The sequence below is a fragment of the Scyliorhinus canicula genome, chromosome 12 (genome assembly GCF_902713615.1).
Source record: "Scyliorhinus canicula chromosome 12, sScyCan1.1, whole genome shotgun sequence".
Lineage (NCBI taxonomy): Eukaryota > Metazoa > Chordata > Chondrichthyes > Carcharhiniformes > Scyliorhinidae > Scyliorhinus > Scyliorhinus canicula.
The window spans coordinates 123,227,054-123,253,037 of record NC_052157.1 but is presented as its reverse complement, the minus strand read 5'-3'; the positions used below and the strand labels follow the sequence as shown (position 1 = coordinate 123,253,037).

Here is a 25,984-nt window from a genome sequence, read left to right as displayed (position 1 = left end):
TTTCTTAAACAGTTGTCGAGCATTTAATTCTTGTTGGGCTCCTCTTCCCCTGCCTAATTATCTTACTGTCAAAAAAAAAACTATCAGGCTCAGCTTGAATGTAGCAAAGTGACAATGTGACATTTATTACCTTTCAGATTATACAGCAGAGTATAGTAGTCATCCTCTCTATTGTATTACCGGTACATAAAGGATAATGATAGGTTCCATTGTGTACTATTCCATTGACAATGTTTATATAGGTGCAGATTTTAGCTCATAGACTCCGTTTGCTTTTGTATGAAAACCACAGGCTTCTGTGAGCATCAAACAAAAATATTGGGAGAAAGCCAGAATGTGTTCTTTATACAATAACATCCTTTGCTACTTACATACATGGTTAACTCCCTTTCTGCTGTTCCTCAGTAACTGCTTATTGCGTTCGAGGCCCAAGAGAGAGCAGCAGTTTGTAGGGTATAAATGCAGCATCTTAAAATTTGGGGGGAAATTTGGATGGAAGAAAATGGGTGGAAGAAAGGGGAAGTCCCAGCTGTCAAAGTGAGTAAAGTCCAGTGCTGGTATAAACACCGAGGGTGAGGTTCTCCCTTGTCCAATGGCGAAATGTGGGTGTGCGATCGGGTTGAGGATAGCTCCCGACACTGAAATCGCGGCAGGTGCCGCTTTGATGCTGAATTGCAATGCTCCACCTCCTCGAAAACAGCATCCTTGCGATGCACGTCGCGCGTATTTACAACCCCGTTCACATCTCATTAGCAGGCCTATCTGTGATTCTCTGCCTCCGATGGGCTGAGTTCCCGACGGCGCAGTCCATGTGTGCTCTCGCAAATCGTGAATCTGGCGTGGTGGCTGCTGAGCGAGAGAGGGCATACGGACAGTGTCCAGCACCACCATCCTTCGCCAACAGTCGTGCCTCTGGCCAGGGGGCTTCCGCCAGGGCTGCGGGGGTAGTGGGGGGGGGGGGGGGGGGGCAGGGATGTGGGGTAGGGATGGGTCGGTACGCAACACCATTACCGCAGCCGTCAAGACAGCTATTCCTGCGCATTCCGCTGACAGCCCTCTATAAATCTGGTGCCCTGGGTCGTATAGGTGATTAGGTGCTCTCTGGTCCCAGCGTACCCATCAGATGTATGGGTGGTCCAGCACAACCAGTGCCATCTTTTCGGCCGTGATCAGTGTGTATGTGGGGGATGTATAGTTTAAGTGCGGCTGCAGCTTGTCAGCCCTGTTGGTGCCCATCACTGACCTGGCGATTACTGCACCTTTTTTCGTGTGTTCAACTGGTGTTCTACGCAGCACCGGTGGCCCCTCACCAGTAGCAGAATCGGTGCGGGTGTGGCGCCGATTTTTATGACGTGGAACTCCAAGAATCCTCCATTGGCGTCAGCACTTAGACACAGTAACGGAGAATACAGCCCCATTTGTTTGGCTCACGTCAGATAGAAAGAATTGTGTGGGACACAGCTTGGTTGCTGCTACTTCATTTTATTGATTTGACAGAAGCAAAGGTAATCACAGCAAAATGTCAATATTGTTCTGATTGTGGAGTGTCAGAGTATTAACTGGGAACAACGTAAAATAGCACAATAAAACAAACAGTTTACTGAATAACAATTATGTCTGTAGTAAGTGAAAAACATTTATTGCAATCCTCTGGACATCACATTGAATTGAATTGCAGTCACTTATTATGAAGGCAGGTGAAGCAGCCTATTTGCACAGAGCCAATTATCATAAACAAAAGATGAATAGAATAGCATAGAATCTATGGTCTTCATGATAGCAAAACTGTCAGTTTAACATATAATCATCCAAATGAAAGCATATCTGAAACCGCAGCATTTCTTGGTTACTGCAATCATGGAATGTTCGGTCCAGAAAGCCCCAAACTTCTGTTGTACTTGAGTTGAGTTTTCTGCTTCATGGATCATAAATGCCTTATTGGTTTGGATGGTTCTGTAGAGTCTTGGGGGGGGGGGGGGGGGGATGGCAGGGGGGGGTGGCAGTGGTGGGTGGATTTCATGTAATGGAATACCATCTTCAGAGAAAACATTTTACATGGCACCCTACTCCATACACCATGGTAATGGTAATTAATTGTCCGTAGTCCATGAGGGACCAAAGCCATCTCTCTCCATCACTGTTTGGAATCAAACTTCTGCAAGCGGGTCAGATAAAGGGATGAACACTTACCACCACCTTCTCAAGGCAAGTATGGATGGGAAATAAATGCTGCCTTGTCATTGCTGCTCATACTTCATGATCAACTAAAGAAGAAGCATGAGGACTGGGATCAGATGATTATGGTCCAATGATTGAACGTATTGCCAAAGAGTAGAGATTGGGAAGTCTCACTCCATCTACTGCACCTGGACAGGTAACACACATTAACTATATTTATATATTTTACATTAAAGAATGATAAAGCCTATCCCCATCCACTCCACACCTTAGCACATCACCTACAGGCCTTAGCCTGTAGTTCAAGTGCTAACCCCTGAACCAGATGTATTACTGTCATCGAAAATATCTGTAAGCCATGTATCTTCTTTGGATTCCGCTGATCCGGGTTCACTTTCACCTCCTTTTGAGCCAGTTATTCCCTCCGAGCGGCCAGAAACGTCTGAAAATATTATGTAATATGTTATTGCGTACAACCCTCAAATCTGTTATGTACTGCAGCAAACAAAAACAAAATACTGCAGATACTGGAAATCTGAAATAACACAAAACCATCTGGCACATCTCCTACTTTGTTTCCTGGAAGGATTCTAATGTATTCTCCCAGCTTCCCTGCCCCATCTGTTCTGACAATTGTGGCGAAAAAAGTCAGTGGAAATGCTTTTGTATGTGTATATGATCCTATGTATGTGACTAATTGAATTAAGCTGGGGACTGAGCACCTATGGAGTTGAGACCATCGAAGGAGCGAGGTGTGAAAAGCAGGACTTTGAAGTGAATGGGCTAAATTGGATGTCCTACAACTGAACACAACATAAGTAGACATTTGCATTAGGAGGTAAGTGAGGATTTGATAAGAAGGAGTTTGCAATTTAAGGAAAGGTCGTAAGTAAACTTGTGAAAGGTTATTATGTTTTATTTGACCTAAGAGTGGGGTTAATATGGAAGAGGAAAATATATTTCAGGAAAGGTTGGGAGCTGTGTTGGGGTAATGGCCATCTACGATCCTGGCAGCATACACTAAGGGATGATCATTTCTGAATCTAACCAACTAAGAATATGTTGGAAATATGTTCTGTAAGACTACCTTTTGACTGTGTAAATGTAATCTTGTATGTATAAGTTTTCATTTAATTTACTTTATTAATAAATGCTTTACTTTACTATTGAAAATCACCAAAAGTGTTATTGGAATTTGTGATTCCTGACTTCAGCACCCTTATTTTGTAGAAATTGAAGATTGTTGTGATAGCTTGCCAAGTTTTCCTTTGAGATTTGGTTAGCATGGCCATTACCACCTGCCATATCATAACAAAAGAACAAATTCCAGAGCAGCTATTCCAATGTGACTCTGTATTTCTTCACCCAAGGACTCCTTTCCACCGCCCATCCTTCACCGTGGCCTATTTTCTGCTCTTTTCATCCCGCTCTACTCCCCTCTTCTTCATTATCCACCTCACCAGCCTCCACATTCAATAGATCATCATCCATTTCTACTATGCTATGTGATGCTACCATCAAACCCATTTTCCCCAACCCTTTCAACATTTCAAATTTATCATTCTCTGTAGCAGAGTATGGGACCCTAACCCTGTGTAGCAGATTGTGGAACTGCAACCCTGTGTAGCAGATTGTGGAACTGCAACCCTGTGTAGCAGAGTGTGAAGCTGCAACCCTGTGTAGCAGAGTGTTGAACTGCAACCCTGTGTAGCAGAGTGTGGAGCTGCAACCCTGTGTAGCACTGTGTGGAACTGCAACCCTGTGTAGCAGAGTGTGGAACTGCAACCCTGTGTAGCAGAGTCTGGAACTGCAACCCTGTGTAGCAGAGTGTGGAACTGCAACCCTGTGTAGCAGAGTGTGGAGCTGCAACCCTGTGTAGCAGAGTCTGGAACTACAACCCTGTGTAGCAGAGTGTGGAACTGCAACCCTGTGTAGCAGAGTGTGGAACTGCAACCCTGTGTAGCAGAGTGTGGAACTGCAACCCTGTGTAGCAGAGTGTGGAACTGCAACCCTGTGTAGCAGATTGTGGAACTGCAACCCTGTGTAGCACTGTGTGGAACTGCAACCCTGTGTAGCAGAGTGTGGAACTGCAACCCTGTGTAGCAGAGTCTGGAACTGCAACCCTGTGTAGCAGAGTGTGGAGCTGCAACCCTGTGTAGCAGAGTGTGGAGCTGCAACCCTGTGTAGCAGAGTGTGGAGCTGCAACCTTGTGTAGCAAAGTGTGGAACTGCAACCCTGTGTAGCAGAGTGTGGAGCTGCAACCCTGTGTAGCAGTGTGTGGGACCCTAACCCTGTGTAGCAGAGTGTGGAACTGCAACCCTGTGTAGCAGAGTGTGGAGCTGCAACCCTGTGTAGCAGAGTGTGGAACTGCGACCCTGTGTAGCAGAGCGTGGAGCTGCAACCCTGTGTAGCAGAGCGTGGAGCTGCAACCCTGTGTAGCAGAGTGTGGAGCTGCAACCCTGTGTAGCAGAGTCTGGAACTGCAACCCTGTGTAGCAGAGTGTGGAACTGCAACCCTGTGTAGCAGAGTCTGGAACTGCAACCCTGTGTAGCAGAGTGTGGAGCTGCAACCCTGTGTAGCAGAGTCTGGAACTGCAACCCTGTGTAGCAGAGTGTGGAACTGCAACCCTGTGTAGCAGAGTGTGGAACTGCAACCCTGTGTAGCAGAGCGTGGAGCTGCAACCCTGTGTAGCAGATTGTGGAACTGCGACCCTGTGTAGCAGAGCGTGGAACTGCGACCCTGTGTAGCAGAGCGTGGAACTGCGACCCTGTGTAGCAGAGTGTGGAGCTGCGACCCTGTGTAACAGAGCATGGAGCTGCAACCCTGTGTAGAAGTTGTGGAACTGGGTTTCACTCACTGAAACAAAAAGTGAGAATACACTAGTGGATTTAGCACATACATATTGTTATAGAGTTAAACCTCTTTCAGAAAAATTAGTGATTAAAGCATAAAAGTTTAGAAAAATTACACAATTTAAACAAACATGGTAGAAATGTGATTAACTTTGGATAAGCAAGAGAGCGTATGAGTCAATGTGAGGTTTACATTTTCCTCAGTCCAAAGCTCTGAACTCTGAAATTTTCTGGAAGGGCATATTTGAGCAATCAAATAAGACAACTCTGTATTTTGAAACTCTGCCCTCAGTGTATGTCACAACCTTTATTTAATCTACAGTTTTGTTGGTTATTTTAAGGAAATAGCCCTTAATTGCCATTTTTAGGAATTGGTGATGTTAAAGAATTAGTTTTTGTCAATTTATTTGTTTATGGGTTGTGAGCTTCATTGACTAGCCAGAATTTATAGCCCATGTCAATTTGAAGGTGGTGCTGAGCTATTTCTTGAACCACTGTAGTTCAGATACACCCATGCTGTTGTTAGGAAGGGAGTTCAGGGTTTTGGACCCACAAGTGTCATGAAAGCAGAGGTAGTTTTAGATTAGCTATATTTGTAATGTTAACTAAGGTACAGGTTTAAGTGGGTTTAATTTAATGTTTTGTGTAAGAAGAGTAGAACTCCAATTAGATTTATGTCAGGCAAAGTTGTTTGCATGTGTGAGGCTTTGCTTTCTATTGTGCTCAAGAGAGGTTTACAGCTTGAAAAGTAAATAAATCTTGGAGAAGACAAGAGATTTTACTAAGCAATCGGGGCACCTTTAGGGTAGGTGTGTTTTTGTGATTGTGGTTAACTGAATTCATAACAGTTGGTGACAGAAAGTGACAGGGTAAGCAGCTCTCCACTTTTCTGGAAGAAAATCCATACAATGGAGTAATGGTTAAGAAAGCCAGTGCCATAAACTCAAAGAACAGCTTATTGAGGAAACTCTAGGAATGAAGAGAGGTTTTCAAGAATTCAGAAGTTAAAGCAACAAAGAGAAACTGGAACTAGAACAGTGTACTGTTCAATGAAGACAGTCAGAGCTGAGAAGGAGTTGGCTAGTGAGAAGCCAGAAAGATATCTGCAGTGGTTCTAAGGTTTGCGATATCGTACAACAGTTTCTGAGGCATTAGTTGAAGTAATTGTGGAGCGATTGATGGCTGGATTTCAGAGTTTATGTAAAAGTATCCAAGACAAATGGAAATTAAAAGCAGAGTTGGAAAACCTGGAGGCAGGTCCTTGACGAAAATAGTTGCTGGAAAGCATTGTTTGGTAGAAGATTTTAAAGCTTGTCTTTTTGAGAGTGCTCTTTGGAAACACTCATGTGACAATCATCTGGGGGAATTTGCGGATAAATCCATAGGAAATCAATTGAATGGCGTCAGCCATTTGGTTTCAGAATGGGGTGTTATCCTGGAAATCTGCATACCTTTGTGAAGAAAAGGGGGGAAGGAGTATAATATTTTTATTATTGCAAATGAATAGGCAGTCCTTTGACTCTTCCTCCATGTTTTATAAAACAAAAGTTACAATCTTGTGAGCTAGGGTTCCATTCTGGGACATTCCCATCCAATAGTAACACCAACTGTGATGTTGCTGGATTGTGCAACTGGATTGTAAAAAAAAAAAGTGAGGCTCTTGCGGGATTCCAAACATGAATAAAGGTTTATTCAAAGCTGATAGTAATGATTCGCCGGAAAATTTTGAAATATGAGAAGTAAGATACTGGATGCTAAATAGTAAAACTTGGCCTAGGATTTATTGTTGTTAAAAAGTGGGATCTCTTAATCCTTAGAAAAGGAGTATTGAGAGGTACTGAGGTATTGGAGATAAGAATTGGAGATACTATGAGGTATATTGTATGGGTTAGAATCCAAAATGGCAGGGCAGCACGGTGGCGGAGTGGTTAGCATTGCTGCCTCACGGCACTGAGGTCCCAGGTTCGATTCTGGCTCTGGGTCACTGTCCATGTGAAGTTTGCATATTCTCCCCGTGTTTGCGTGGGTCTCGTTCCCACAACCCAAAAAGATGTGCCGGGTAGGTAGATTGTGGAGCCATGTAAAATGGGCACCTGCAAAGGACCATGGGAATTGTGGTCAATTTGGGACACAGGAAGGTACACAGCCTCTGTGTATTGTGCAAAGAAACTAGACTTGGCTGAAACTTGCATCCATTGAGAATCAATTACCATTTTCCCCAACACAATAGCATTCACATTAAGGACTATCAACGACAGCAGACAAACCGGCGCCACTCCCCCCCCCCCCCCCCCCCCCCCCCCCTTATTTGGAAAGGCCGACATGCCTGGGACATTGATAGCTAGGACCCACCCAGCCATCGAGGTATCCGCCCCCTAATTGGCTGAGATTGATGAGGGTGATCGAAAACCCTATCGATCCATTGGACCTGGAGTAAGGACCGCACAAAAGGGCACGAAAGAGACGAAGGATAAAAAGCCCTGCGCACTGGAGACCGGTCTCTTTGGGACTGGCCTGTGCGCAACCAACTGTAGCAGAACAACCAAGCCCAAGGACCTGCGACCATCCTGAAGGGCGAGCCTAGCTGAGACGAACCCAACAACTTCCAACCGACCACGTGTACCCGGATAAAGGCCTTATCTGACACAGTGCCGGTCACTCAAATTTAAGTAATGGTCGTCTTAGTTGTTAATTGTAGTTTAGTACGGAGCCACGTGTATTATTGCATAGAGATACAAGTCTTGTGTTTTCGAGCTAACATACTGGTTATAGAACATAGAACAGCACAGAACAGGTCCTTCGGCCCTCGATGTTGTGCCGAGCCATGATCACCCTACTCAAACCTACGTATCCACCCTATACCCGTAACCCAACAACCCCCCACCCCTTAACCTTACTTTTTAGGACACTACGGGCAATTTAGCATGGCCAATCCACCTAACCCGCACATCTTTGGACTGTGGGAGGAAACCGGAGCACCCGGAGGAAACCCACACACACACGGGGAGGATGTGCAGACTCCACACAGACAGTGACCCAGCCGGGAACCGAACCTGGGACCCTGGAGCTGTGAAGTATTTATGCTGACCATCGTGCTACCGTGCTGGTTGTGTGGTCATTTGGTCAATATAAGAAACAGCTTGTTGTTCACATAAAGGGTAAAAAGGCAACAATCGATCACGCTAAATTGCCCCTTAATAGGATAAAATGAATTGGGTACTCTAAATTTACGAAAACAAAATCAAAAATTGCACTGGAAATTGCTAAGGATTTTTTTAAAAATGGGATTCTGGTCAATGGCAATCCCCAGGATTTTGGACCAAAGCTGTAATGATGTCTGGAGCTGGGCACCCTGACATCAGTGAGCAAATTGTTTCTGGATAATTGCCATTTGTTAGCACGTCTGTACCCTATCCCTGTAACCCACTAATCTCGTCCAACCTTTTGTACAGTAAAGGGTAATTTAATAATAATAATCTTAATTGTCATAAGCAGGGTTACATTAACACTGCAATGAAGATACTATGAAAAGCCCCTCGTTGCCACACTCCGGCGCCTGTTCGTGTACACGGAGGGAGAATTCAGAATGTCCAAATTGCCTAACAGCACATCTTTCGGGACTTGTGGGAGGAACCCAGAGCACCCGGAGGAAACCCATGCAGACACGAGGAAAACGTGCAAACTCCACACAGGCAATAACCCAAGCCGGGAATCGAACCTGGGATCCTGGAGCTGTGAAGCAACAGTGCTAACACTATGCTACCGTGCTGCTCATTTAGCATGGTCTACCTAACCAGCACATCTTTGGACTGTGGGAGGAAACCGGAGCACACAGAGGAAACACACGCAGACACGGGGGGAAAAAGTGAAAACTCAACACAGTCACCCAAGGCTGGAATAGAAACCGGGACCCTGGAGCTGTGAGGGCAGCAGTGCTAACCACTGTGCTGGATTTAGGCTTTGACTGTACAGCGAGGTGAATTGAACCTCTTACCTGTACAGCCAAGTGCATTTAGGCTCTTGCCTGCACAGCTAAGTGCATTGAGTTGCTGTACAGTGGTGGATTCAGGCTCTTACTGGTTCAGCTCAGTGGGCTAGAAAGCTGGTTTGTGATGCAGAACAAAGCCAGCAGCACGGGTTCATTTCCCGTACCAGCTTACCCGAACAGCCACCGGAATGTGGCGACTAGAGGCTTTTCACAGTAACTTCATACTTGTGACAACAAAAGCTTATTATATTATATTTATTACTTGCACAGCTAGGTGCATTTAGGCTGTTACCTGTACAGCTGGGTGGATTCAGGCTCTTAATTAATTTAATAATCTTAATTGTCACAAGTCGGCTTACATTAACACTGAATTGAAGTTACTGTGAAAAGCACCAAGTCGCCACATTTTGGCGCCTGTTCGGGTACACGGAGGGAGAATTCAGAATGTGAAAATTACCTAACAGCAAGTCTTACCTGTACAGCTAGGTGGTGCAGAGTTCCACTGTCTGCCACTCAGGCATTTTATCACATCCTGCCCCTCCAGCTTGAATCCTGACTCACAGGTGTACCTGACCGAGGATTTACAGATTGAGAAATGGGCATGAGCGACAATGGGAATGAAGCCACAGGGGGTAGCTGTAAAATGAATAAACAGAAGCTGTCAGGAGAGGGATGTGTAGATGGAAAGAAAATGTTTGAGTAAATGCTAGTGTAACAACAATGCATTTCTAAATTTTGCCCTCCAAGTGCAGACACTGCTGATTTGTAATATAAAACGCTGTTGCATATTTTAACAAAGCTTAGTCCTTTAATACCTAGTTGTAAGAGTTGCTGAAGTTAAGGAGTTAATTCTTCCAATCTAAACACTTCAATGCTTCTGAGGTGCTCATCTGAGAAATTGTCAGTTCAGGTAGAACAAAATGGAAATTTATTTTCTCGGACTTGGACAGATAACCTTTGCGGTGAGGAGATGTAGATTAGTATTCCATTCCTTCTGGGGGATATATATATTGGTGAAAAAGACGGCAGATGAAAATTAATTGGAAATTGGATTTTGTAAAGCTAATTAACATTCTGAACTTCTAAGGAGCTCAGTTGAATGATGTCTTTCAAAGTGGTTCAGGGAGCTAACTTTCTCAGTGTAGTTGGTCTGGTTACCTGAAGTGGGATTCCGTGTGACAGTTTAATGCATTTCAATCCGATATCAATCCCTTAATTAAGTTTTTAAAATGCATTCTACATAAGTAACATTTTGGATCGAATGAATGCTTCAGAAAAGCTCTGTTGTAAATATTAAATTTGAACAAGTAAGGCTAAGAAAGGACAGAAGAGGAAGAGGAAGAATATTGTGACGGATAATGGGACATCAAAGATATAGCCAAAGCATTACAGAGGAAGAGCGAACCACCAATGTTACCAGCAACCTTGTTACCAGCAACCTGCTAACTGAGAGGGAAAGGTTGCATGTGACCCAAAGAATAATTCATCAATGCAAGGTTTTTAATATATTGGACCATAGAGCCCTGGTTCCCCAGTATTGGATTTGGGGATTTCCCAATGATGCACTGGGGAATCCCTCTTGGAAGTTTCAAACAAGCATTTACCCAGCAAATGTCCGGAAGTGTTAATCTTCCCAGGATATTTATGCCATTCTGTGAACTATCCGACAAAGCGATTCAAATCGCTAATCTTGGATGGTTCTGCCAGTTTTACACTCATAGTTACTCTGTAAGAGCTAGAAGGGGAAAAAGCATTTCTAACTTCGGCCTAACTATTTTAAACACCGCACGGGACACCCCCAACCCCCAAGGGACTCTACCCAACTAAGGACCCCATCCCCCACGGAGCCTCCCCTGCCAATGTCTAGAACCCCACCCCAACATCTCATTTACTTACCTTAGAAACTTATCTTCTCCCTTTCATAGAACGATACAGCGCAGTACAGGCCCTTCGGCCCTCGATGTTGCACCGACAACTGGGACCTTCAATGGGACCGTTAAACTCACCTGCCTTATGGCAGCTAGTGCCGTTAAAAAGGGGGCACGTTCTCCTCTGCTTCGCTCCTTTTGAACTTTGGCGCTAGAGCAGGGACGTGTTTCGCTTCTTCAGTCTCACTCGGCCTGATTCAGGAAGGTGAGGGGAGACAGGTCCTTTCAAATTTAAACGCAGGTAAGCCACTACAGAGTGGTAATCTACCATTGATTGTCTCTCCAAGGAAGTAACTGGCCATTGTGTAATTATCTTATAAGTTAGTTACTGGGACAGGGAAATTTAGCTACAGGGAAATGATATCCAAGAGTGCCATACCATTGGTTTCCTCTTTCCAGGCACTCAGGTCTAATGGTGAAATGTGATTGCATCCAACATATCCTTCTGGGTACGGTCTGTACCTAAACACATCCCGAGGGATTTCTTCAATCCTGGTGTTATCACAGATTAATCTGGAGAATGAGATTTGGCGAAGAGCCTGCTGCTGGCTGGCAGTAAAAACCTCCACATTTTCCCACCAGAATCTAAAGCACAAGAGCAAGTCAAATGATTATTCAGAAGGGTGTTATACCCTGGTTTCCATTTACCACTCAACCAATCCCAATGGAAAACGGATAGATATCAGTGCTGGTGGGACTTCACTGGGCAAATTGCCAACTTAACACCAGTAACTATGCAATGTAATTCATTTATGCAAAGTATATCTGAGGGACATGGATGGCACCATTATCAATTAAACATCTCTCTTGATCTTTTCTTGTGGTTTATAGCTGCTAGCAATGATGGGCATTGAGAACTAGTCTCAGCTGCAGTTAATGAATGGGCTTAAAAGACATTTTAATTTTCCAACCATGTTATGGTGGAATCCAGCACAGGCGACCCAGCCAAAAATCCATTGACTTTCAATGGGACTAAATGAGCCCGGTGGCGATGGGGACTGGAATGTTGAACTCATTATGTGGGAATTAAATAAATAAAGAATGTATTCAGATATGCTAAGGTTCCTTTTACAGTTCAAATATGTCAATTTACCTTGATTGAGAATAAAGTGATAAAATTAGCCTAACCACGCTGGGAAATTCCTCTAATAGATTTGCAATGGGTGTGCAGGAACAGCACTAAACTCAGCTAGGTCTTGAATATGCCAAATTCTGTTCACAGAACCTGTATTGGCCTTGTAAGGGTTGGAATTCTAGCCACCACTCTAAGGCCTTGATGCATCAGGTAAATGGGGCTGGAAGAAGGGATTCCTAAGTCAGGAGTTTACACTCCTCAACTGTCAGGTTGAGACCTGGATCAGAGAAAATATGCTACTTTCCCAAACCCAATGAAAGCAGGCCCAAGTGGGCCTCAGGCCTGATTAGGATTGAGGCAAAATAAATATTTCACCAGAGCTTTGTTTTTAAACGGGCCCATGACACAGGGACCAAGGCCCATGGTTTTCTAATCTGAGAGGGAACAGGGAAGAGAAGCTAACTTTTCATTAGGTCAACAATTTTCTGCTTGCATTTCTGTCATCTTTGCTCGGTGTTGGGGTATTGCAAATATTCATCAATACCATAAGGCATATGAGCCAAACATCAAATTGTAATTATGGTGGAAATAATTTGGAAATGATGCTAATTCTGGAAGCTAAAGTTGAAAGGCTGCCCTAAAAGTTTATTGTTGCAAGGGAGCTGGATGTAGTGATGATTGAGGTGAGGTGAGTGATGGAGGTGTAAGGGTAGGTAGATGTCTGAAATGGCAACTCGTGTTCCATGTTTTTGTAACTGAGAAACCGCATTTAGGCCTCTTGGAAGCCAAAACCTGTTCTGTTGAAGGAAGAATACTGTAATGTGATGCACAAATGGGTTGCCTTGAAACTCTCCATACATTTATTACCTGTCTCCATCTCTCAGATTCTTGAATTGCTGCCCTATTAAGCAGGCAAACAAAGGGCCCACCCTGCCACCTTTCACGAAAGGTTCGGAGATTCCTCCCACCCACACGTCGATGTTTTCTGGAGTTCCATACAAGTCGAGGAGATCAGTTGCTAGGTCCATATTGTTAAGGACGAGAGAAAGATCCAAAAGATTTTGGGACTCAGAGAGTCGACAGAACCTTCGCCAAGCATTATAACCTGGATTCAGAGTGGGGAGATGGGGTTTACTCTTCTGTTCATGAGTTACGGTGAATAAAATGATAAAGTTGACGCAAGAAAATAAAGCTGAATTTCAAAGTCTGCAATTTGAGGGTTTCATAATTTTCAAATTGAGCTTATTTAATCTAGTTCTTAGTTGTGATACATGATCTATTTGATCAAATATTGAATGTTTTTTATGGATCTATAATCAGAGTGTCCAAAGAGACAATAAAATCAACAATCAACTGCACAAGATTGAAAGAGCTGAATTTGTAAATCGGGCTCTTCACTGTAGTCATCTTCTGTTACCTGGGAGTCCATGGTCCCGAGAGCGCTGTATGTTGATGGAAGACAGGTCCAGGGCTATATGATGCTGTCCAGCAAAGAGCTTCTCACGCAGTTCATCTGGCATCATGGCGCTTTGGGTCTGCAGTTTGCCAGGGTAACCCAGCAAGCCCCGAAAGATTGGATCAACTCCACCTAAACGACAAAACACTTCTGTTCAATGACATTTTAATTCTTGATTTTTCTTTGCAGTAGAATGATTGCAAATTGGTGTGTTTTTCTCATACTTGACACCTCCTTAACTTTCCCCTGTAACTTGATGAAATAATGTAATACTGACCAGAACTGCCAATCAAACCTGACCTGTGCTTTGTCTGGCTATTGGTGGGTCCCCGCAGATGTATTTCACGTTTCTCTATATATAAAGCAAATGTGAGGAGTGCAAAAGGGGCAACAGTAGACAAAATAAGCAAACACATGTGACTAGTGAGAGGGGGGAATAGATATCTCAATCATTCTATTGATTTTAGTGGAATACAAATGGGGTAGATCATACAATAAATGGTGATCCATTCTACCAGATTACTGACCAGATGATGAAGATAAAGAAATGACCCCTAATGAGTAACTGTATTAATCAGAGAGCAATCAGTCCTAATTCAATATGGATAAATAGGAGGTAATATATTCTGGGAGTGACTCAAGAAAAACTGCACACTCATTAACTCAATGGAAAGACATTGAAGTGTGTAAGTGAGTAAAACACGATAGGTAGTCCAATCTAATTCCCTGAAGGTGAGTGAAGTCATGAGAGTGATTTAAAGAAAAAATGTCAGGCCACAATTAGAGTACTGTGAGCAGTTTTGGGAAGCCCCCTTATGGAACAGGATATTAAAATCCCAGCGAATAGCAGATTTCATTGTGAATGGCAAACTATAGTTACAAGGATAGACTTGAGATGATTTCCATTGTTACTGAAGAGATTAAGAGATAGTGGAGTTTATTGTTAAAGTTCTGAAAAGTTTGGATAGATTGAATTGGATGTATTATTTTCTCTAGTTAGGGAGACAATCTATTTTGAATTTTTAGGCTTCTATTGGCATCTATTCCCTTTGCCTCGGAGACTTTGTGCGCAAGCCATTCAGTGCTGGTGACCACAAACGGGAACCAGATGGAATGGCACCTGTGGGGGGTCTCCCAGGGGATTGGAGCCCCCCCCCCCCCCAGGTGCATGCCCTTTGGGCAGGGTGATAACCTGGCACTGCTGGTGTCACCTTTGTGAGTTATAACCAAAGGGATACAACATGGATCCCAGGAGGTGACAATAATTCTGTAGAGAATTGTTGGAATATGGTCACACTTGGATTCTTGTATATATTACATTGGAGAAGAAGTCCCACCTCTGAGAGATGCCAGCCAATGATGCTGCCAGAGTGGTGGCCACTGCTGAAATTTCAGACAGTCCCCTGAAGAAGTGTTGGCATGGAGCCCAGACAAAGGACTTCCACAGTCTTGCTGGGGTTAAGCTGTTAGGCCACAGCAAGAGAGGTGGGGTCAGTGTGGACAGAGCACAGAGGGGTAGAGGGACAATGTTGTGAGAGAGGAAGCATGATGGGAGCATCGATACCTTGGAAGGCTCTCTGATGGACTTTTATTGGCCATGGCCAAACAGGCCAACCATTACCTCCACTGCCACTGGTAAAATACCCATGGGATCAGGTAGATGGTGGGCATAGCAACACTGCCATGGCATCAGTAGTATTCAATGTTTCAATTGTTAATGTTCAATTATGTGTATCACACAACAGTGCCAATTTTACTGCTTCCCCCACTTCCACTACTATCTCACTCCCAGTGTCGAAGGCGGTTCGGGAGGGGGGTGGGGTGTAAAATTCCTTAGAGAAGAAGTTGACAGATAGTTTAGATTTAACTAACTTGATAGTGCATGTATGGAACAGACCACCAATCAGGCAGTGTACAAAGATGGAGAGTAACAATTATACTTCTATTAGTTAATGGACGAATGAACTTTTGACACTTGTTGAGCACATCACATGAAGTATAATTATTTATATTATGTGAAGGTTTTAGGTTAGGTGCCACTAAAACTAGCATTTTGCTAGTGAGACTACAGATTCATTTCTGATCTTGGATTTTCCTACACACATTTCTATCTCATACTGTAACATGATGAGTGTTTGATGTAACAGTGCAAAGTGAACTTTACATCTTCTATATCTTCTGTATCTATTCTCTGAGTGCTTGATGGGCCAATATCGAAGCAGTTAGCATCCTGTGCCTAATATTTATTAAACCTGTCTGGGAGAGCTGCATATTAATTCTGGAAGCTAAAATTGGAAAGTTGTTCTATATTCCAACACTGACATAACCATTTAGCACAAGAGTGCATCAATATTTGAAATTGTTTGTTATTTTACAGTAGGAAAAGCTGCTATTTATAGGGAATGACAGTGTTGAATACCTTCCTCAATTAAATTCCATGGAGCAAAGAAGGTGGAGTGCAGGAACATGCTGGGATACTTCAAGGCCTCCTGGTATTTTTCATTATAACGCTTCAGAATTGGCTGGATCGTGACATGCCCAAAGCGCATTGCAGCTGCAGCGAAGACATTAGAGAGTCTGGGATCAACCGACTCATTGTAACCTTGGTATTGAGGGAGATATTTCTCTGTCGCGTCCTTACCAATTATGAAGGGAACATAGTCCCTATAATTTATAATCTGTCAGAAAGAAGTCAGAAAGTAATTATTAACCATTTGTAAGTTACGCTTGACTAACCTTTGTCATTGCCGTAGTCGCGACTGATTCATTCTCTTTAATTTCTCTCGCATGTTTTTTATTTTGTTCCTCATTATAATTCCATATCCCAGGCCCTCAAATGGGAGACACACTCCAGGATGATTGGGTTGGATGCACAGCCATATAATTTGGGCAGCGTGGTGGCACAGTGGACAGCACTGTGGCTTCACAGCGCCAGGTCCCATGTTCTATTCCCCACTGGGTCACTGTCTGTGCGGAGTCTGCACGTTCGCCCCGTGTCTGCGTGGGTTTCCTCCGGGTGCTCCGGTTTCCTCCCACAGTCCAGAGACGTGTAGGTTAGGTGGATTGGCCATGCTAAATTACCCTGAGTGTCCAAAAAGGCTAGGAGGGGCTTTTGGGTTACGGGGATAAGGTGGAAGTGGGAGCTTAAGTGGGTCGGTGCAGACCCGATGGGCCGAATGGCTTCCTTCTGTACTGTATGTTCTATTACAACCCTAATTTTTTGACATATACTACAGCTGGAAGTATGGGATCATGGAATTACAGAGAATTTATCACCACCTCTCTTAGTTTTGCATTTCCCGCCAGATGAACATCAGTAAGACAAAAACAACCTTCTTCAAATGCACTACGACCTCTGTAGGTTTTCCACCAATTCCATTACCCTCTCATGTTACAGACTCTGGCTGAATTAGACTCAGCGACATTGGTCCTAACGTGCTCAAAACTACTCTCCAGGTGGAAGGAAACTCGGTTTCCAGATGCACGCCTGGTATGCTTCAATAATAAACACTTAGTGTTGTAAAGTGCAGCTTTAGTCTCTCAGGATCCACCAAGGTTGAGTGCCGACATGGTGGACTGCCTCACTCTCTGCCCATGATATGAACAAATCGATGGAAAAGTCCAACCAAAACTAAAGAACTGAAATCAAGAAAACAAGAAGTAGAAGCAATAATTTTCATCTTCACCACTCAGGCCATAATCTGACTGAATGGGATGCAATGATTGTGTGTTAAAGAACAAACTTTTCACGTCACTTGATATGAATGGGAAACCTGCTTCATCAATTCACTGTCCAACAGATGAAGCATCATAGAATTTACAGTACAGAAGGAGGCTATTTGGCCCATTGAGTCTGCACCAGCCCATGGAAAGAGCACCCCACTTAAGCCCATGCCTCCACCCTATCCCCACTGAACCGTTTTTGGAAACTAAGGGCAATTTAGCATGGCCAATCCATCTAACCTGCGCATCTTTGGACAGTGGGAGGAAACCAGAGCACCCGGAGGAAACCCACATAGTCACGGGGAGAATGTGCAGACTCCGCACAGACAGTAATCCAAGCCGGGAATCGAACCTGGGACCTTGGAAGCAATTGTGCTAACCACTGTGCTACCGTGCTGCCCAAGGTTTAAGATTTCCCTTTACCCACAACTACAGACAGATAAATAGAAAGAAATAGAAATATATGAAGGGAGAAAGAAAACAAGAGAAAAGAGAGAAAGAAAAGCATTCTAAAACTAGGCAGAAATACATGTATACAGTGAATCTGCGTAAACACACAAACAGAGAACACATTAAAGTAGTAAATGCTAGATAAAAAATAACAAGGTCCATCTAATTTTGCCTTCTGACACCCTGAAAATGAAATGAAAAATGAAAAGAAAATTGCTTATTGTCACAAGTAGGCTTCAAATGAAGTTACTGTGAAAAGCCCCCAGTCGCCACATTCCGGCGCCTGTTCGGGGAGGCTGGTACGGGAATTGAACCATGCAGATGGCCTGCCTGGGTCTGCTTTCAAAGCCGTACCGATTTAGCCCTGTGATAAACCAGCCCCTGGTAGTAATGATTCAGTAATAATTGGGTTGTTGACTAATTAATGTAATTAATCTTCATCGATAGGTCTGAAAGAAACCCTGACATGATGTGGAGAAAACCTAAATTGTGAAGAACTTTGAGAACCATAAGTCTAAAAATCTTAGGCAGGATTTTCTTTCCCTTCCCGCCTAGAGTCTTCTGGTCCAGCCATAGGTGTCCCCCCCCCCCCCCCCCCCCCCCATTCCCGGCGGTTTCCCTGGTGACGAGGCGGCGGGCCACACAAAATGCCATAGACCTTGATAGGACTGGAGGCCAATGGCGACTCCCCTCTGCTGCCAAAAAACACGCCGTGGGGAGGCCGGAAAATCACGGCCCTCTCCTTCAATTTGAAGTACGTTCCATATTCCCTCCACCTGTTGAAATGCTCCAATGATTTTCTTCGCCTCTTGGTAGATTGTTTCTCCGATCCAATGTGGGTTCAGTTTCTTCAGCTCTCTCGCTAAGCGGTTGTGTTCCCGTAGGAATAGTGTGTGAAAACTGAGCAGCCCCAGATTTTCATTTGCACGGTCATCACCTGTGCGAACAGGATTAATACACCATTTGTAAATAGAGAAAAACACACATGGAATAATGCGAGTTGGTGAGGTTGATCCCGTATAATGAATACCCCCTAGTGATCCAGATTGGTGAATAAGGGAAGTACTATAATGGGGAGGTGGTGTCCTGGTGATAGTGTCACTGGACTAGAACGCCAAAGGCCCAGGTCTTTGTTCTGGGGGCATGGTTTCAAATCCTACCATCACAGCTGGTGTAATTTAAATTCAAGTGATAAAATCTGGAATATTAAGATAGTCTCAGTAATGGCACCATGACACTATCATCAATTGTCGTAAAAACACATCTGGACCATTGATAAATCTGTCACCTGCACCTGGTCTGTACTACAGACATACAGACCTACAGACTCCAGACATACAGAAATATGAGTGACTCTTAAATGCCCTCTGAAATTGCCTAGCAAGCCACTCAGTTGACGGTAAGTAATGGTGGGTAGCAAACGCTGACTTTGTCAGTGACATGCATACCCCGGAAGAGAATAAAGAAAATGTATTACAGCTGATGGACTGGGTAACTTCATTCTTTGGAGATGTGTTGAAGTGCAACTCTGGTTGATAAGATGGCATTTTCCTTGAAGCGATAACTCTGACAGGATACTATGGGAAATTAAATTTGGACCACATCAACCCAAATCCCCCAGAGATCTGTGTTGCAGCCTCAATTATTCACCTCATTGATTAACTATTTAGATGATGGGTTAGAAAGAATTTGCTGATGATGCAACAATAGGTAGTTTTGTGAGCTGTGTAGATTGAAGCACAGGGATATTGACAGATTAAGTGAATGGCAAATTAATTTGAATGTAGGCAAATGTGAGGACATCTACAGAGGGCCTAAGGAAGATAGGCAGATCATAGAATCATGGAATCCCTACAGTGCAGAAGGAGGCCAATCAGCCCTTTGAGTCTGTACTGATCGTTCGAAAGAGCATCCTACCAAGACCCACACCCCCGACGCTATCCCCGTAACCCTACCTAACCTTCGGAGACTAGGGGGCAATTTGGCATGGCCAATCCATTTAATCTGTGCATTTTTGAATTGTGGGAAGAAAACGGAGCACCTGGAGGAAACGCATGCAGACATGGGAAGCAAGTGCAAACTCCACACAGTCACCCAAGGTCCGAACTGAACTTGGGTCCCTGGCTCGGTGAGGCAGCAGGGCTAACCACTATGTCACTGTGCCACTCAGATGGTGAAAGCTAGAAAGAGTGAAGGTCCGATGAGACTTGAGGATGCAGGCATGTATATCAATAAAATCTCATGAACAGGTACAGAAAATAATTTAAAAGGCTCAATGGAATTGCATTTATATCTAGAGGATTAAAATACAAGGGAGTAGAAGTCTTGCTTCAGCTATACAAAGACTTGGTTAGACCAGACATGGAGCGTTGTGAGCAATTCTGGGCAGCACACCTTGAAGGGGTGACAGATAGTTTATTAGAATTATACGTAGACTCTTAGGGGCTATACATTATGAGGAGCAATTGCGCAATTAAGGATGTATTAAGGTTAAGGGGCACTTAGATTAATATTTTCAACTCATTAGAGAGAACAGAACAAAACATTTTCTATTGTTTGATGTTGCGATATTGCTTTACTATACCGCATGATTAGCATATGTTTATAACTAAATATATATTATCACCACAGGAAGTGATGCAAAGCAACATGTGACATTGCAGTTGAAGCAATGTTGATCGACTGGTAGCACGTGTATTCAGAGCTCTCCTGTAAGCCTATCTATAGTCTGACAGTCATCAATAAGCAACACAAACATTTGTTACCATTCATCAATGTGTGATTGGTAAGTTTGTGTTTGAAGCTAGTAATACAACAGTTGGAAAGTCTAAGATTAGTCTAAAAATGCGAACCAGAGCTTCCAGGATTGAAATTAAGAAGCACTTTCACACTGTAAAAGTTTGAAGCTCCCTTCTGCAAATGATAACTGATATTAGATCGATATTAATTTCAAAACTGAGGCTAATAGATTTTTATTAACCGATTATTATGGGATATGAGACAGATCTCATTGATTGGTAGAATAGACTCGAGTGCTAAACAGCCTACTCCTGTTAATGGTCTAAATCCTCTGGTCTCCAGATTGTCGGAGATGGGTCTTATGTCCAGAGATGTAGTTTGGAACCCTATGAAAGTCCTAATTGCCCAGGAAGTTTCAACATTTGATGGCCAATTTCCCTGCTCCTTGGTTTCCCCATGAATGTATCCAACACTGAGCAGGAGTCTGAGACTTTGGGCAGTTCTGATTTACTTATATAAGAATGAATGATGGAGGAACAAGAGTAGGCCTTTGGCACTTTGAGTCTGCTCTGCCATTCAATAAGATCATGGCTGATCTGGTTGTGGTCTCAGCTCCATATTATTGTCTGCACTCTACAGACCTGGGAGGGAGTTGGCAGGGGGTGATCTTGATTTCATAGATTTCATAGAATTTACAGCGCAGAAGGAGGCCATTCGGCCCATCGAGTCTGCACCGGCTCTTGGAAAGAGCAGCCTACCCAACCCCACACCTCCACCCTATCCCCATAACCCAGTAATCCCACCCAACACTAAGGGAAATTTTGGACACTCAGGGCAATTTTAGCATGGCCAATCCACCTAACCTGCACATCTTTGGACTGTGGGAGGAAACCGGAGCACCCGGAGGAAACCCACGCAGACACGGGGAGAAAGTGCAAACTCCACACAGACAATGACCCAAGCCGGGAATTGAACCTGGGACAATGGAGCTGTGAAGCAATTGTGCTAACCACTATGCTACCGTGCTGCCCCTGATGTCAGGGGTAGGCCAGTGGGGCGCAGAGAGAAGGGTCCGTGCTCCCAGAATTCCTGAGGAGAGGGTGTCCCTGTCTTAAGGGGCCTTCCAATTGAGGTCCTCCCCCCCCCACAACCTCACTACCCGAGATTGAGGGTGAATACTTATTCAGTTTTCCACCCTCAGTCATCGGGCACTCGCCAGTAGAAAAATTGAGACTGGATTGGAAAAGACCCTCAAGTGACCGTTAAGTGGCCATTTAAGGGTCTTAATACCAGCGTGTGTAGCCTTCCCAACCGTGGCCCTGCCTATATCAATGCAAAATCACATCTGGTTCAGAGTGGGCGGGGTTCTGGAGTGAATTCCGTCCAATGCAATTTTAAGCTCCCCAATGCCTCAGAACCCGCCGAGGGTGGTGAGGAGAGGGGAAAAATTTGACCCTGGGATTGTTCCGGAATGTAAAGAATTTTCAAAGATTATAATCAATGCTTCCACTATCTATGCTGCTACTTAATTTATGACCCTAGAGTGCCGACTATCTGATCCTGGGGACTTGTCAGCCTTTAGATCTAATAGGTTTCCTGGAACAAAGCTTCCTTGTGATCATGATTGTTTTAAGGTCAGCTTCTATCATCTTTTGATGATCATGCATCAATCGGAAGACTTCTAAGTATTCTGCCATGAAGATAGACACAAAATATGTATTTAACGCTTCTTTCATCTCTTTGTTTCCATTATCAATCCCCAGACTCACTTTCTAAAGGTCGAACACCAGCTTTAATGACTTGAAAAGTTACTCAGGAAATATTAGACAGAAAAATCCAAGTCTAACTCTTGGGTAACGCCAGAACTGAACCCCCCCTGCCCCCCCCCCATCAAACACTAATCCCCCAACTACTCCCCTGGCTCTCCTGATTATCTCAAGACTCCAACTACCCCCCCCCCCCCTCCAAGAACTCAACTGCCACCTCACCCACCTGCCACCTCACTCATTCATCCACTCACCCATTCAGCTATTTAATCGGACATTTAAACTTACCACACAACAGCTAATGCCACAACAAAGGGGGCATGTCCTGTCTTCCCCTGGGCTCAGATGCACTGTTCTGTTAGATCTTTATCATGTATGTCACCAAACAATGATTTCTTACCAGCTAACATACAGGAAACCCTTATGCCAGAGCAAGAGGAGGTGTTGTGGGTCACGGCACAAGGGTTCTTCTTCCTATAGCTTCTGAAAGGCAGGTATTTCAGGCTGTTGTCTGAAAAGGTGGGATTGACCATCAACAGGCCCTGGTCGCTGATGAAATCTCTGAGTTTCCTTGCCTGGTAGTCTGTATTGCCGTAAACATTGCTGGCATCAATGTAGGATGTCTGCACATTAATCTGCTCGCATGTATTCAGGGCCCGAAATGCTGCGTGGCACACAAGAGCAGAGCGGATGAATGGTAGACACTGATGAGCACCTGTAATCCGTGTGTCATCATGAGGTACCTGTGAATGAAAGGCCAAGGTTTTCATGGAAGCAGGTATTCATAGGTCCAAAGCTGTTCAGTCAGTGAGCATTGAAAACCAATAATTATGTTGCGGTCCTGAAGATGTTTTTGCCACAAAACCCATCAATATTTTATTTGTTCTTTTACTGACAGAAGTATGCACAAACTGCCTGAAGACCCGGCTGTCTTAGAAATGCAGATCTGGTGTAGGGGAGCAGCCAATGTACAGTGTTCCTGCGCTTTTGGGAAGTAATTACAGTGCAGAGCACTCTACTTCTCGTACACTTAAATGTTTGACATTGAGCATTAATTAAAATTGTGCCACAATATGAGGGATATTTTGCAATGTAGAGGTTCACTCATGCACTGGCATGTGCCAGTCATAGATTCCAGCCGTGATCATCTTGATCGGTTTGGGATCCTTCTCATTTCTGGATGTTGATGTTGTTAGCACTGTTGCCTCAATACAATTGCCCAGAGACACAGATAATATGTTAAAATTTAAAGAAGCATTGGAATGCTTGATGGGGTGGCAAATAAGGGTTATTGATTTTGGTGAGTAAAAAGGCGATCCACATTGTCTTTTCAAGTTCAGTACTTCTAAGTTACTGCTCTAGCTGAACTGGCAGTACAGTCTGAGGATTATTAATAAAAAGTCTTATTGAAGTCTCAAAGAAGGAATAACTTTGCTGCACATAATCAATATTCCCGAGAATGTACTTACCATACAATTTTCTTTCATTCCTTCTGTCAATGCCATCAAAAGACACCAATGAAAAGCAATCCAACAGTTGGGTATAATGCAAAAGATTGGTGCACCATACAGCAATCAGACTGGTGGTGTTGAGGCCCTACCCTGGACTCCTACTGCAACTTCACCCCAAAATCTATAAATACTTCTATTTAAATAGGATTGGAAAATTATTGGAAAAAGAAATCATGAATTGGAAAATACTATTCAAAATGAGCAAAGATCTGTTCAGTGGACTGCCTATGATTTATGAAACTAGCGTGAGCACTGAACTAAAATAATTGCAATTAATATCTCAAATTAAATGTACAGTTTGATAGATGAGATGCTGAGTGCCTGTGGAATATGATTCAGAGGTGACTTCTGAAGTGACTACAACTTTGTTGCGTGTGCCAGTGCGGTAGAAACAAACGTTCTCATCCTTGCTGTGTTAAATCTGGAGGAATTACTGTCTCTTTACTTGAATCTATGGTCAGTGGCTGCAGTTAGCATACACAATTCTTCAATTTAAGATAGAATTGCAGAGGAAGAAAGGAAAATGGAAAGACAGGGAGCAGCATGGAAATTTGCTTTTAGGACTGGAGTTGGCCTCTATGCAAGAAATAGTCAGGACCTTTTTCATTGTTTTATGGAGCACAAACAAATAGTAAGTGACATTTTAACAAGAATTAAGGCACTGCACTAATGACCTTTGATTTAGGATGGCCCAGCTTTAAGCTGAATGGACACAACATAAATGCACATATACAAATAACAAAGAACAAAGAAAAGTACAGCACAGGAACAGGCCCTTCGGCCCTCCATGCCCATGCCGACCATGCTGCCTGTCTAAACTAAAATCTTCTACACTTTTTGAGTCCGTATCCCTCTGTTCCCATCCTATTCATGTATTTGTCCAGATGCCCCTTAAATGTCACTATCGTCCCTGCTTCCACCACTTCCTCCAGCAGCGAGTTTCAGGCACCAACTACCCTCTGTGTAAAAAACGTGCCTCGTACATCTCCTCTAAACCTTGCCCCTCGCACCTTAGACCTATGCCCCCTAGTAATTGACCCCTCTACCTTGGGGAAAAGGCTCTGAGTATCCACTCTGTCTATGCCCCTCATAATTTTGTAGACCTCTATCAGGTCGCCCCTCAACCTCCGTCGTTCCAGTGAGAACAAACCAAGTTTATTCAACAGCTCTTCATGGTTAATACTATGTTAATATGCTATGCTAATGCTAATAGCTAATGTTCTAAGCATGTCTTTAAATAGACAATCAACGTCTCACCTTAATTGGGAAACAAGGACTTCTTTGCACACAAGACGTTTCACAGTTGATACCGTTGCTCAAGGTGTTGTCGGATGGACGAATTAAACTGATATCATGAGTAATCCACTGCCCCCACTGCGTAAACATCTGATTCCATTCGGTGTCTGGAACTATATCTTTAATGGATGCTTTCAGAATCCTGTTGGAAATCTCTCGGGCCTGAAAAAGGATGATAAATAATAATTAGCTTTAACTATTCAGGATATGGGACCGCCTTACATGCTTTCGATAAGTTACTTTTGTGTGTCCCGGGGCCCTTTTTAGGTTGAACAGGCCTGTAGATGTCACAGCAGAGCCTCATCAACTTTGTTCTTCTTTGTATATTTGCAGCAACACAAGGCTGGCCATGTGGACAAAGGAAAAGTTTGGGAATTGCCAACCTTCCATGAGTTCCTGCAGTCTCCAGGGACGTTTCTCTTTACTAGAGCTGGTTTAGCTCAGTGGGCATATACCTGCCTGCAGATCAGTGGGTCCCGATCGCAGGCCAGGTCCCACCGTGTCGGACCATACATAACCCAGGTCGGTGGGACTGGCCAAAAACGGACGGCCGCTCGGTCAATTGGTGCCCGGAGGATTGTCGGGGGGGGTGGGGGGGCGCTGCCAATAGCTCCCGACTGGCGTTGCGTGAATCTCGCCCATGCCTGAAAGCCGCCACTGGTGAATACGGCAGCCGGCGACGGGGCGGTAGGGCGGGATTCGTGCCTCCCCACCGGGGATTCTCCGACCCAGCGGGGGGTCGGAGAATCCCGCCACTGGAATTAGAAATCCAATGGTGACCATGAAACCATTGTCAATTGTCATAAAAATCTATCTGGTTCACTAATGTTCTTTAGCGAAGGAAATCTGCCATCCTGACCTGGTCTGGCCTACATGTGACTCCAGTCCCACACCCACATCAATGTAGTTGACTCTTAAATGCCCTCTCAAATGGCCTTGCAAGCCACTCAGTTGTATTCAACCGCTACGAAAACATTTTTTAAAAATGAAATTGGATGGACCACCCGGCATCGAACCAGGCA

At 44.0% G+C, this 25,984-nt stretch overlaps 1 protein-coding gene across 4 annotated transcripts in view; it reads right to left on the bottom strand.

The window, feature by feature from the left end:
- Nucleotides 1-1,997: 1,997 nt before the first annotated feature.
- LOC119974772 (myeloperoxidase-like) overlaps nucleotides 1,998-25,984 on the bottom strand; it is a 52,867-nt gene continuing 28,880 nt past the window's right edge. For all 4 annotated transcript variants that reach the window (XM_038813988.1, XM_038813989.1, XM_038813991.1 and 1 more), the window contains 9 exons: nucleotides 24,924-25,124; nucleotides 22,556-22,898; nucleotides 18,427-18,587; nucleotides 15,897-16,155; nucleotides 13,439-13,609; nucleotides 12,889-13,126; nucleotides 11,326-11,531; nucleotides 9,493-9,654; nucleotides 1,998-2,620 (listed from right to left, as the gene is read on the bottom strand). In XM_038813988.1, the coding sequence (XP_038669916.1) occupies nucleotides 2,481-2,620; nucleotides 9,493-9,654; nucleotides 11,326-11,531; nucleotides 12,889-13,126; nucleotides 13,439-13,609; nucleotides 15,897-16,155; nucleotides 18,427-18,587; nucleotides 22,556-22,898; nucleotides 24,924-25,124 (1,881 nt within the window). In that variant the 3' untranslated portion in view covers nucleotides 1,998-2,480. The remainder of the gene's footprint in view (nucleotides 2,621-9,492; nucleotides 9,655-11,325; nucleotides 11,532-12,888; nucleotides 13,127-13,438; nucleotides 13,610-15,896; nucleotides 16,156-18,426; nucleotides 18,588-22,555; nucleotides 22,899-24,923; nucleotides 25,125-25,984) is intronic.